The sequence below is a fragment of the Temnothorax nylanderi genome, unplaced genomic scaffold (assembly GCF_030848795.1).
Source record: "Temnothorax nylanderi isolate EJ_2023f unplaced genomic scaffold, tnyl_v1.0 TNYL_tig0121_pilon, whole genome shotgun sequence".
NCBI lineage: Eukaryota > Metazoa > Arthropoda > Insecta > Hymenoptera > Formicidae > Temnothorax > Temnothorax nylanderi.
This window is the reverse complement of record NW_027249183.1, coordinates 311,677-325,848: the sequence shown is the minus strand read 5'-3', so window position 1 is coordinate 325,848 and position 14,172 is coordinate 311,677. Positions and strand designations below refer to the sequence as shown.

At 36.1% G+C, this 14,172-nt stretch overlaps 2 protein-coding genes across 6 annotated transcripts in view; one reads left to right on the top strand and one right to left on the bottom strand.

Moving 5' to 3' along the window:
• Nucleotides 1-14,172, bottom strand: part of Rpn2 (Regulatory particle non-ATPase 2) — a 50,451-nt gene that overhangs the window by 2,901 nt on the left and 33,378 nt on the right. The window contains exon 11 of the mRNA XM_071713203.1: nucleotides 316-650. Within this exon, the coding sequence (XP_071569304.1) occupies nucleotides 316-650 (335 nt within the window). The remainder of the gene's footprint in view (nucleotides 1-315; nucleotides 651-14,172) is intronic.
• 5-ht2b (5-hydroxytryptamine receptor 2B) overlaps nucleotides 1-14,172 on the top strand; it is a 58,274-nt gene that overhangs the window by 41,757 nt on the left and 2,345 nt on the right. For 3 of the 5 annotated variants that reach the window (XM_071713204.1, XM_071713206.1, XM_071713205.1), the window contains exons 4-6: nucleotides 1,289-1,523; nucleotides 4,594-5,047; nucleotides 13,172-13,725. In XM_071713204.1, the coding sequence (XP_071569305.1) occupies nucleotides 1,289-1,523; nucleotides 4,594-5,047; nucleotides 13,172-13,725 (1,243 nt within the window). The remainder of the gene's footprint in view (nucleotides 1-1,288; nucleotides 1,524-4,593; nucleotides 5,048-13,171; nucleotides 13,726-14,172) is intronic. The other 2 variants (XM_071713207.1, XM_071713208.1) reach the window with 2 other exon arrangements.

Genomic DNA, 14,172 nt, shown 5'->3' with positions numbered 1-14,172 from the left:
AGAATACAAGAATTTGTGCTTTCAAAAATTAGAAAATTGCAAATTGTTTAAACAATTAATAAAAATGTAAGAATTTAATGAATCTATTGTAAGTAATAAAAATTCTAAATTCTAAAAATTAAGAAATTTAAAAGCACGTTTTATATAAATACTAGTACATCTACAAATTTCAAAAAATTTTATACATTCCATAGATCAGAATACAGGATGATTCAATTTCACACACACACAATTTTTTAGAAAAAATCAATTGCAGACTTGTCAAAATATTTATAGTTAAAATTGAAATATGCAAAAAAGTCTAAAGAAACTCACCGGCGTCGATAATCCCTTGCGCCAAAATTGCTCCAAACTTGGCCATCACGTCCTCGTGTTTGTCCACGACGACCTTAGCGTATAATGCTCTAAAATCTTTAACACGGGCACATGTGGATTCCGTCTGCTGGATCAGAATCATGGCAGATGCGATCAGCGCACCTTGCCTGACGAAATTCACGGGATCATTAGTCATTGGGTCCAATAGAGCGATAGCTTCCTTCAGGCCGGTACCCGCGCAAGCGATGCCCAAAGCCATCGCTGCGCCATACCGCACATGAGGATTATAGCTTTCCGCTAAGAGGGACACCACACTAGGACATTGCTCCGGAGTCCTGGAACATATAAGAGAATCGCAATTCTCATTTTTCGCTCAGACTTGTTGATTTGTGTCATGCTCAATATTACTAATTACTATAACATATTTTTTATAATTTTTTTTATATTTACCATTGGCATATTATAATTTAAGTTAATATTATATATTTATCAATTCCTTTTATCAATTTTATTTTCTATTTCTTCTTCGCGATCTTGTTTTTAAATTTTTTAAATTAAATATTACTATCAAAATTTATATTTACTTTATAAATATAATTACGATTCTTTTCATCATGCTTCTTAATCAAATAAGTTTTATAATTAATCCATTTATTACATTTTTAATAATCGCAATTTTGGAATAAATTTTAATAAAGAATTAATCACCTTTCGTTGAGAGTCGTCAATATTAAACTTAATAAACCATTAATTCTTTCATATACCATCAATAAAATAATGTGTTGCAGTACGGTACTTAAAAGGTTGCGGTATTTAAATGGATGTACGTTCATAAATTCTAATTACATAATAATTAATTGATAATAATTTGCTGTTAATTTAATAGCGTCGCTACGCCTCTGGTACGCTCGAATATTTATGTGAATTAATATCAAACAGTAATTAATAGATCTATTTTCTCATTCTGTTTCAGGAAGATGATTCGGTACTGGTGGACGGAACCTGCCAGATTCCCGATCCCCTCTATAAGTTAATCGGTAGCATAATTTGCTTCTATATCCCATTGGGAGTGATGCTGCTAACGTACGCGTTGACAGTAAAATTACTGGCGGAACAACAGCAGAACATCGGTGGGACAGGAGCAGGTTGGTCATCAGGGTGGTTGGGTGCCCCTCAGGGTGCCCCTCAGGGTGCACCCTCCGCGGCAGGTTAGTGTACTATGCACTAGCCTGTTTTTCCATTCCTAAAAACCTAATATCGATTGATCCTCTTGCGACTGAGACACTTGCTTCAATGCCTCATTTAATATTTTCTATTCGGATTCTACTTTGCCACAATTTTACTTTAGAAGGAAACAAAATTTTTTAGACCTTTTATTCTTAAATATACATATATTTATAAAATATGATAAGATGTATAAATATTTAATTTAATTTTTCGAAGATTAGCAAAAAATGAATATTAAAAGATTCCATCTTAAATTTTCAGAATCCATAAATATAATAAAGCTTGCGTGAACATTTCGATAAAATATTTAAGAAATTCTAGATTTATTCTTCTCAAATTTTCCATTCTCTAAATTTTTAAACGTTTGAATCATTGATGTTTCAAGTTTTCACCTATGGAAGTGCTTTTAGAATCGTAATTAAATAACACAAGTGGTTAAAACGTATTTTTCTTCCATCTACACTTTTATCATTTCACGGACCACTCCTGCAATTTCCTGCTTTCTTCCCATCAACTTGACAACGATAAAAAAATAAAACATGACTATTGTTCATCAAATGTTACCCCTGTTGCTTATCAACTTTCCATTGTTGGTAAATTTTTCTCTCTAAATCCATAAAAGTGAATAAACTTAAAATGTAATGTTTTAAAAAAATATATTAAAACAAATCTTAATAAAAAATGCAAGATGTAATACAATACGGTAATGTATCCTTTTCACCAATTTTCTATCTCTTTCCGCACGACAGTGCTTCCCAGTTTTTTTCCCGGGAAATACATTTTATTCGGAAACGAGCGAGGCACCGAGCAGAGGAAACTGCGACTTAGTTTCTCCGCCTGATAAAAATTATTTATTCCGATTTATCGGTCGGCTTCCGGGACTTCAAAGGATACCGTGTGTCTGCAGGCGTCTCATAAACGTTTTCCGAGAGAACGCTGGGCGCAAATTCGTCCCTCTCAACAAAACGTTCCGAGGGAGAGAACTCTCCTACCGTCTCCCTTTCTCTTCCGCGACAGAAAGTTTCGCCGGAAGCCACATCGTCTATTGTCGCTTTGATTTTACCTGGGCAACCCTCCGATTACTGCCTCAAACAGAATTTGCATACCAACTTCACGGCGGAATGCACCGCGCTATTTTATACACTGCGTTGCGCAATTATTGCATTTTAAAATGCATTCTTGAAGAAGTTTTCTGGCCAGCTTTGAAGAAAACACATACATATTGAATTAAAAATGTAAACAATGAAAAAGTAGATTAATTACAATTTCATATATTCTCTGTAAAAGTTGAAGAGTAAAATATCATTCAAAACAAGTAAAATACAAGTGTAACGAAAAGTGAAAATTCAGCTGGTGCACTTCGAGTGATTCGCCACTCTAAAAAAGAGTAAAATTGCGCTCTATATATGTAAATTGGAATAAAATCGCATGCTTCATTTGAGTGAAAGGGCACTCTTTTCGAGTGCAGTAAATCAGTGTTCATAGAAGTAAATTATGTCACTTAATAATTTTAAATGGAAAATTTCACTCTTTAGAGTCATTTATCTGTCGATCTTTAGTTAATCGTGATTCACTATAGCTTTATCTATCACTCCGATAGAGCAGCCGCTCTAAAAATTTGAGTGAAAAATTCACTCCTACCAGTTTCTTCCTCATGAGTGTGTGCTCGCATTTAACCTCAAATAGAGTGACAATCCTCTCTTTTGAAGTGACTATCACAATCACTAATATATTAGTGTAATATATATAATATATTAGTGGCAAAACCACTCTATGAGATTTAAAAAGTAAACTTTTATACTTATGTTTCTCAGATAATTCTTGGGGACTTTTCGGTGATAATGCAAAGCTCTTGCGGTTTCGTAATTGTTTCTCGTCACAAGTTAGGCAATTGCAATCTATTATCTATTCGCGGATCTCTGGCGCGTGCAATTCGCCATTACGGTATAAATAATTCGGCATGCAACATCGAAGATGCCCGATGGGCGATGGTCGTTTGATTAATGGTGTCAGCGCGCGGTACGTTTTTTCGCGTCGAATCGATCCCGGAATCGATGGTATACGAGGGACTAGGCTAGGCTTCTGTCTAAAAGCACTTTGCGACAAGAAATTTCGCCGGCACGTCAACGGAAGCATGTCGACGTCCACGGCGGAGATATGCAAATGCCGGCCATTATGCAAAGATCTTGGATGCGGCACAGTATGCTAAGAAGGCCCCGTCCGACTACTCGCCAATATGAAAATTAATCGATACTCCGTTGGGCGCAAACCCCGTTCACGGGCACTTAGTATTCCGCAAGGATTGAAAGATTGCAGAACATGACACAGAAATCCTTTAAGTACCTCATTAAAAGTTAATAGCTCTTATCGACAGACTCAAAATATCCCGTTAATTTAGAAGAAGAGATAAATTCAAAAAACAAAATTAGAAAAAGAATAAACAAAATTTACTTAAATTAAACTATTTTTTAAAAGAATTTTTTAGAAGAAATTTAAAAGAACCTATACTTTGAATTTTAAATTTAAAAGAATTTTTTACTAAAGAACAGTAAATTAAGATAAATTGTTTGAAGAACTATCTTTATTTGTAAAACTCCTATTTTCAATCAATCAATATTCATTTTTAACAATGTCGATTTTATGATTCATAGACTTCAGAGTAGGTACGATACAGAAATTTTTGCAAAGTATCTTTACAAGTAGTGGTTGAGTACCTTCTTGCGAAGAGAGCACTCGCATTAATTCACTTCAAAAAGCTTCAAATCGAAGAAAAAAACAAATTCAATCTTCAATATCTTCAGTCGCTAAATTTACTGAAATCTCGCGTTTTTCAACAAAAGAGCGTCCCCCTTCGTTCGAACGAAGAGTAAATCCTGCATTTTCCGAAGCTCTCCAATCGCCAAGTCGCTAGAATCCCGATATAAAAAGGAAAACAAATTCCCTTTCATTCACGGATAAAATAGAAGATCAGCGGAATTATCCTTCCTTCCCCGATCAAAAGAAATTTCTGATTAATCGCTAAAATCTCTGGTTCTCCGATAATTCGCGCAGGGCTCGAGCGACGGGGCACCTGGAAGAGATACCTCTTGAACAAGGGCTCGGGCGGCAGCGGCGGCACGCCGCAACACACCTCCGGCACGTCGACCGACACCGAGCTGACCACCCTCGACACCCACGAGCTCTGGCTACAGGAGAGCGAGCCACCACCCTCGGCCATGTCCGCCCTTCATGCTTTCGGCACGGAGATGCTAAAGCTATCGAGGGGTCTCGAGGGAATGGCCGGCAGCTCCGGCAATCAGACCCCATCAAAATCGACAACCCAACACCAGCATCATCATCATCATCATCATCATCATCATCATCATCATCATCAGCATCAGCAGCAGCAGCATCAGCATCAGCATCAGCATCAGCATCAGCATCAGCATCAGCATCAGCAGCAGCAGCAGCTGCTGCAACTGCAACAGCACGGTCCATCACCGCGTAGATGCAGCTTTCGCAATGGGTATGATGAATATTGCAAGTCAATTATGTGTTTGAGAATTATAATTCTTTCTGAATTATAATTCTTGTCTTACAGTATAATAAGTTTCGTAACTCAAACATAATGGAAATAAAATGTGTGGTTAGAACAAAATAATGGAAAATATAAATTTAGACACATATATATATATATATACTAGCTAAAAGTCGAAGAGTGAAATGTAAGTGTAACAAAAAGTGAAAATTGAGCCTGTGCACTTCGACTGATTCGCCACTCTAAGAAACAGTAAAATTGTGTTCTATAAATTGGAGTGAAATCGCACTCCATTTGAGTGAAAGAGCACTCTTCTCAAGTGCAGTAGATCAGTATCAATAAGAGTGAATTATGTCACTCAACAATTTTGAATGAAAAATTTCACTCTGTTAGAGTCATTTATCAGTCGGTCTTTAGTAAATCGTGATTCACTATAGCTTTATCACTCCGGTAGAGCAGTCACTCTAAAAATTTTAGTAAAAAATTCACTCCTATCTTATAAGTGCCCGCATTTACTCAAATTAGAGTGACAACCCTCTCTTCTGGATTATCGCAATCACTCTATATTAGTGGCAAAACCACTCTATAAGATTTAGAGAGTAGGTATATAAATTCTAAAGATTGAAAAGAAACCAATCATACACGCTATCGAAATAATAATAAATAGAAATAGGTAAAATTTATATTCATCTTATTTCTATCGGTATCTTATCTTTAGCGGTAAAAAAAAAGAGTCTTTCATGAAAGTTTTCCTTCCCTTAAACAACTTTCTAGGCAATTCTAATTAATTAATTTTCATAAAGTTTTTTAATTTTACTTTGCCCTCTGTTCCTTACCGTTTTTCTCTGCGGTTTTAACAAACACGTATTGTTTTATGTAAAATACTCTCGGTACATGACGAATTTATCCCCGACGCAATTTTGCGAAGAGGGAATTTCCGTGCTTGTCTGAATTTTCGCGGCGGATGCTTTCGCAATTATTAACGACATATCCATCGCGTCGTAACCCGCGGGCTCTCAAAACACGCCATTGTGCCTGGATGGCAGCACGTTTCCGCGGCAATACGACGGCATGAATTTACGTCACTTTGTCACTCTGGCTCGCACAACACCGTGACTACTACGAGACGCGGTTAGCCTTGCGTCAAATCAACTTACACCGGCAGCTGGAGAGTTTCCGGCGAATTTATGTCGCCATCCAATCTACCAAGAACCTACGCACGCAACTATATTGTCGAACATCTTAAGCGGAGAATTTCTTATAATATTCCATATTCGCGTCTGTAATCCAAATTTATGATATTCAATAAACGTTTAATATTCTTCAATTTGAATCTCATATTGCTATCAAAAGCTATACTTTCCGAAAATTTCCTAAAAACGTAGCATGTTGCTCTCAGAATATTTTTGAAAATATTCGCACGCGCGCTTCTAAATATATGTATTAGGGTAACTCCGGTATTTACGCCGCAGATGTCAGAAAAAATAGAAGGAATGAAGGTACTTGCTCGCAATTATTCTGTTATGTGCATAGCTCTTGTATTTTTTGTTTAACTTAATATTTTGCATATCCCTCCTGTTTAGGATATACGGCAAGTTAGCATGCGGAATTTATGCCATAGTACAGACACTTTGTAAAACTCGAAATCTCCTATGTGTTCTTTTTCCTTCTTTTTTTGGATCGTATAACAATAATCTTTAATGCATCTATCGCTCTTCTATTTTCTTTTTAAAATTTTTCAATTTTATAATTTGTTTATCATTCTTACATCTTAATAAACTTCTTACACACATTTTATAATTTATTATGACATTTTATTGCCTTATTTATAAACATTATTTGTAATTTTTTATAAGGCGTATATTTCACCCATGAATGTCATATAACCCACCCCTCTGGGATATATGGCAAAAATGCAAGAGTTTCTAAAAGTTTTTTTTATTAAATACAAAGAATGAATATTTTATCAAACAAAATTTAAATAAAGGGCTTGCGAACTAGCGAGATATTTGTGCTACATTTATTATATTCTGAACAACACAGCTAATCAATAAACAAACGTTTCAGCCATTACTGTGGCCTTCTTCAGTGTAACAAAACAATAACCTTAATCGTTGAATATAAATAACTAACGGAATAGTCGTTACATCGTTATTAAATTAAAATTAATTTGATGTATCAGTAAAATTAATTTGATATATCAGAACTTATTTCGGGGATTATTCTTGCTCATTGCTTAACAAATACATCAAATTAATTTTAATTTAATAACGATGTAACGACTATTCCGTTAGTTATTTATATTCAACGATTAAGGTTATTGTTTTGTTACACTGAAGAAGGCTACAGTGATGGCCGAAACGTTTGTTTATTGATTAGCTGTGTTGTTCAGAATATAACAAATGTAGCACAAATATCTCGCTAGTTCGCAAGCCCTTTATTTAAATTTTGTTTATATTAAGCGAACACTATCAACGAATTGTAAATATTTTATATTTCTATTTTTTTTATAGTAGTAGACAGTAGTATAAAGTTTTTATTGGTATAATTCATTTGCCTTAAACATAGTAAATAGTACTCGATAAATTAAGTTTCCCTTAGCTGCGGCGTATATACCGGAGTTATATATTCCGGAGTTATATATTACCTATATTCCGAGTTTACAAACCCGCTAATATTGTCGTCAAAAAATATATCTACATATGTCGAATAAGAAATTTTATTTTATATTTTTAATTCGGATAATTAAAATCTACAAAACTTCCAAAATCAACATTTATTACTTCTAATTTAAGAAGAATTTTTAGTAAAATATTAGTTTATTTTTAGAAATTAAATGTCAGTTGAAAAAAATTAACTTTTAATCATCCGGGAATCTAAAATATATTTCCTGGGATGTCCTTACACACAGGATCATCACTTACTTCCTCAAGGAATCGAACGAGAGAAAGAAAGAGAGATAGAAAGGGAGTGAATTGCGGGAGAGAGGAATTATATTTGACGTCGTTTAGAGCTTCCAGCGTTGATCCATGAGAATACGCAAACTGAAAGTGGAATGAGTACGTGGGAGTGCGACCGGAATATTAAAACTCTTCCGACCTACCGCAGTAAAATATGTTTCAATCATAATCCACCGATCTACTGTCCTGCGCGTCTTCGATTTCCTACCTCCCGCTCCCCTTTGAACGTTTAAGAAGTATGTTTAAAGTTCAAACGCGTTTCGAAAGATCACAAATCAACACGACAAATAGTACCTCGCAAAAATAAAATACAAGAATTTAATAATTTCAGAATAAAAAATAAAACTTCATGAAATCAGAAGGAGTGAGAATGCAGAAGAGATCTTCGGGAGAGATTTTCGAATTTTCAGAAAGTAGCGAAGCGCGAGGATCTGCAAGGAATGCAAAAATTTTTGGAAAACGAGTTATCTATACAATTCGAAACACGCAAGATTTTTAAGACGCAAACGGCCGGAAAAGTCTTGCGAGGAGCGCGAGAGCGAAATCGTATCGGATACCGAACTGAAAGGCAAAAATCTCTCAAAGTAAATTGGTGCAATCATTAGATCGCAATATTTCAGATTGCGCAGTTTCCTTTCCCAGCTTCCTTCTTTACTCTTGCACTTAACGGACATATTAGTAACGAAATCCCGGAGCGAGTCCCCTTTGGCTTTAATGATATATTAAAGCTCCGTCCAAGAGTACATCCGCCATAAAAGTTAAAACAAATCCCAGATCGTGCAAGATCAACGGAATCCTTTTAGAAGGCGGAAAAATTTAATTTTACCCAAATAATAAATATACGTAACTTAATCTTGCGAAAAATAACTCCTAAAGTAATAAATTCCTGATTTTATAAAATTTTATCGATATTATATATTTTACAAAACGATGAAATACGTCACTTTTCAAGATACATATACGGATAAAAGTCGCACGCGTGATTACACAGCTCTCGCGATTTTTTGAATTTTGCATATTCCATCCGGCGAACTTCTCGAAAAGCTCCCTGAGTCCTCGCGGGACTCACGTGAAAACGCGAAAGCGGACGCGTCAGAAAGGTCACCGCGACGACGAGAAAACCCATTTATATACGGTAGCCTCAAAGTGGATTGCACTTAGCTGTTGGCATTCAAAGTGCAAAACGGACCAACCTCCGGACGGGAACGAAAAGGGCGAGCGAAGGGACTGACGGAGGGAGGGAGGGAGGGAAGTCGCAAATGGTGAGTTTCGCTCGTTCGCTCGTGGTCGCGTACTTAAGTAAACTGCTCTTGCCCCCACGTGAACCTCTAATAAAGGAATGCACTTAGGATCGTGCCTCTGAACGCATCAAACGAAGATTACCTCTCTATTGCGCGCAGAGGACTTTGCCTTTCGTGAAGCCGGGAGTTGCTTTCTGTCGATCTCGTAAATTAAATAACCGCAGAGTATTCAAAGACTTCCCTCAGGATGTTTTTCCATCAATTGTTATATTATAAATCGAATTATATTAAATTTAATAACAAAGTAATGAAACACAATTAAGAATTTTTAATTGACTATATACTGGCAATGATTATAATCGTGGCAACGATTATAATCGTCGTGACGAATCGTCACCGCGTTTCGACCAAGGATTCCTGGTCATTTAAATTGATGTAATTTTAGATGCTTATAATATAAGCGTCTTAATTAAATAATTAAATTCATTGCGAAAAACGATTCGTCACGACGATTATAATCGTTGCCACGATTATAATCATTGCCAGTATATAGTCAATTAAAAATTCTTAATTGTGTTGATTATTCTCTGGCGAAGCAAATGTTACTTATTTGGTTAGTAATAAAACTCTAGCATACACACAGAACTGATAGCACAACTGGTAGTACAAAAGACGATTTCTCATAAAAAAAATAAATGAAAATTTTCATACAAAGCTTCTTTTAAAAAATTGGAAAATTAGTAACATATTTACGCTTTCTCAAGTAGCATTTCAATTCAGAGTTCAAGTTCTACGAAGTAGTAACGAGGCAGATTAAGATTGTTTTTATTGCATGTTTTTAATTTTTATTAAATATATTTTGTAATTTAAATTAACCCTTCGTCATCCGTCTGGAGCTTTAAAGGCCCAAGTAAAATTTTTTTCTTGCATTTCTTCGTGGAAAGAAGGAGGAGGTGTTTGATATCCCCCTTAAAAAAAGTTGATAGTAGAGGTTTCGCTGCCGCGGTGACGTCGGTTTCAGTCAATGTGTGTTTGAGCAATGACCCAGCAAAATTAAGTGCTAAACGACCCAGATGCATGACGGCGTAGTGTTTACCGGCGTAAGTAAATGTTTCTTTTTGTTTTTTCACTATATTTCTAATAGTTTTTGCTAATTAAAGCACTTCTATCATTAGAGTATTATTTACAAAATGACGGAGAGAAACGCCGAACAATACGATACTTTTTTACTTTTAATTTATTAATTTTTTTATATTAGTAATAATATTTTATATAACTAACAAATTTTTATAATAAAAATTTATTTTTAAGTAAAGGAAAGTTAAACGTTATTTTTCTCTATATTTAGCATACGCGCGAATAAACCCCCTAAAATTTCATTATTTTTATTTAAAATAATTATACTTTTTGGAGTCGACCCAAATGAGACTACATTCTTTCGAAAGGTCATAGTCTGAAGTACAAAACTCTACAATCATTTTTGTTAACATTTATTTGTTGCAAAGTTATAAATTTTCAAACAAATTTCCATTTTTTCCCATTTGTGTTCAAATTTCGCTTTGTATAAATCAGATTTAATATTTGGCTTTAAAACTTATTGGATATTGTAGTAGAGACGTTGACAAGTAACTCAGAATTTTTTAAATTTTTTGAAAGCCTAGAACATAAAAATAACATGGGGTGGACTTAAAAGTCCCAGGCTGAGACGGCGCTAATAAAAAAATAATGGATGACGGAGGGTTAATATATAAAAAAATTGAAATTAATTAAAAGAAAAATTAAATAACAAACTAAAAGTCAAAGGAAATATATATTAAATTAAATTAATATATAAATTGTGTGTGCGATAGGTTAACATAAATTTTAATAAAAATAAGAATAAAAATTTAATAGCAATTTTTTAGTATAATCCAATATTTACAATATATAACGGCAGAGAGAAACCAAATTATATTCTCTGCTTAAAATGCATTTCCTCAGATGCATCTGTTTCTTCTTCAACCAAGCCATCTCCCCGAACTCCTTCTTTCTCGACCCCTTCAGTTTACCTCGAAAATATTTTTCTCAATTGCCGTCAAGACCGCGGCCGTAATCCACTCCGAGGACAATCCGTTTCTCTTTTCCTTCCGGAAGCATCCTCAAATATCCCCGAAACCCTGCCAACACATTTTCCAAAGCGCTGATAAAATTGTCAATCTTCAACAACGATAACGCTCCGATAACGCTGTGAAGAGTGGAACAGAGAGGAGGGGGGAGCATAGAAAGATAACCATTTTATCTTAATTTTTAAATAACGATCGTGGAATTCTGTCTGTTCCGGAAACCATCGAGCTCTTAATCTTAAGTTTCTGAAATTTTCTTAAAATCCTAAAATTTTGTTATTTTATTATTTTTCATCTAAAATTCTTATTCCGTTATTATTTGTCCTTTTTCACACCATTATCTTAATTCCGTCTTTAAAATGTGAATTTTCTCCATGTTATTATCCTTTTTTCCAAAATCTAGATTGCTGGTCTCATAGTTCTAGTCTCACGTTATCTCAATCATTATATTATTGCCCCAATTTTTCTTTTTAATCCGGGATTTTACTTCATTGTTTCGATATCTATTCGTTAGCGAATAAAGTACCGGCAACAAAGATACGGATATTTATGGCCATTCGAATAACCAACGTGAAAAAATAACAGGCTTATAACGGTCGACGATGGAAACGCGCGTATCCCACGGCCGTCGGCGAAGTTTTCGGTACAGGTGCACATCTCGCGTGTCTCTAATTTGCAAGGACGGAAGCAAATTTTTCCCCTCTCACTCTCGCGCACAAGCTCATCCAATCTCGCGATCAATTACCGCGCCACACTGCGAAATGGGATGCAATCGCATTTTTTTTTCTTTTTTTCCCTCTGTTTCGTCGTTTTTCTTCTTCAGCTGCATGCGGCTGACCGATTCCACGTATCAAATGATAAAGGGACTCGCGCGCTCGTATCGGAACAATAGACGTATATGCGCATTTCGTGACGGCGATATTTGTAGATTCTCTTTGAAGCTTGCTCGTGACAGAAATATCCAAATATTTTCTCCCTTCAGCGGACTTCAAGTGACAATTTCGCGTGAAACAATAAGAGGATTATCCCGTGCCAGATGATAAAGGAATCGGCAAATCAATCTTTCGTTCGCGCAGATTTAGTCCGCGATATATAGGCGGATTATTTTCGACTCGATTCGCAATTGATAAGAAAAGCTTTTGTCGCGCGTCAAAACTTTTCAAATATTCCCTTTCTCTCTTGGGTTTGATTTATAACGGCAGAGAGATTATTGAGCGTGATAAAATAACAGGATTGGAGCATTAATCCCTCAATAAAACGTTCATACCTTTTTATCGCAGCGGGCATTATTTTGAAATCGATTACAATTGATAATAGAAGCCTTGTTAACGCGTGAAACCTTCCAAATGTTTCTCTCTTCGGTTTTACAGTGGATAATAAAAAGTTTGATGTTGAATGTTAAATAACAACAGACTGCAAATATTAATTTTTCGATTACAAACGTTTTATTTGCTTAATTCAATAACTTCTCGAAAAATCTCTGATTGCGACAAAGCGCATTTTTCGTATCACGTGATACATTCAATCTGGCTGACCATCTATAGACTATTACTACTTAAACAAAATTCTTCTAATTATTCTGTAACATATAATTGTCATTATGATATTAAGTAATAACTGTCATTATCGTTTAATGTTATAATTAATAATAAACTATTGCTATAATAAATAATAATCATTTTATAATATTTTTAATATCTTTGACATTAATATTTTAATTTGTTCAATTTTACTTTGCAATATCATGTAAAAATGAGTGTTAATAATGATAAATACATATTAACAGCTCAAGTTTTATTTATTTTCCAGCAGTGCGGAGAGCACGGAGAGTAGCATGTCCTGTTCGAGAACGAGTCTATCGGCGGAAGACTTCGCGAGTCCTTGGAAGCATCGGAGACGAGCGTCGACCTATAACGAGGCCCACTTGGAGAGGACGATGCAGATTCTTGGCTCGCCGAAGACTCCCAGAAAGAGGTCCTTCAGCTTCCACGAGCAGTCGTCCTGTCGCAAAGGCGAGGACGACTCGACGCGCAAGAAATGTCACGACAAAGCACCGGAAGGGCCGATAACGCTACCGCCACCCTGTACGTGTCCCTACTTCGGGGAATCCTCGAAGAAACCGCCACCGTCGAGCGAGATTGTCATTGTCTCCAGCGACACCATGAAGCCTATCGGTAACAGGAACGTGGAAATGAGTCTTCCAGGTGATACCGCGAGACCCATTGGCAACAAGGGTCCGGAAATGGGCCTACTGGGTAAAAACAACAGTGCCAGATCTACGGAGGGTGCCAAAGGTTACGAGCAGCTGACCCTCGCGAATTCCGTGGTCACGTGGCGAAGCGGAAGGCGAGGCTCCAGCCTGGGTACGTGACGATAAGAGTGGCGATGATGTAAACAACAACGCGAGTTTTCGATTAGCTCTTCGATAATTTCCTGCGGGAAATTCTCCTGGCCATCGCGTGCCGCTAACGTTCCACTAAAAATTGAGGAAGCAGAGAGTGAGCGAGAGGGAGAGAGAAAGGGTGAGCGAATTCGTGAAAGCGGTTAGATCGAGTCTCAAAGAGGGGAGAGTGAAACGGAATTGCCCGATTCCCCCAGTTGCTCGCTTCGATCACCCTCTTTTTACGGTTTGGGGAAAAATGGAGAGATTCGTTCGAGAAGAACGTGATTCATGGTCACGAAAAGCTTCCGATCATTGCCTTCCTAGGATCGTGCAGGATTTTCACACGACTGATCCTGGAAGATTTAAGACTGTAAAAATTGACGTGCTCGCTAATTTTTAAGATTCTTAACATGGATTAAAAAATATC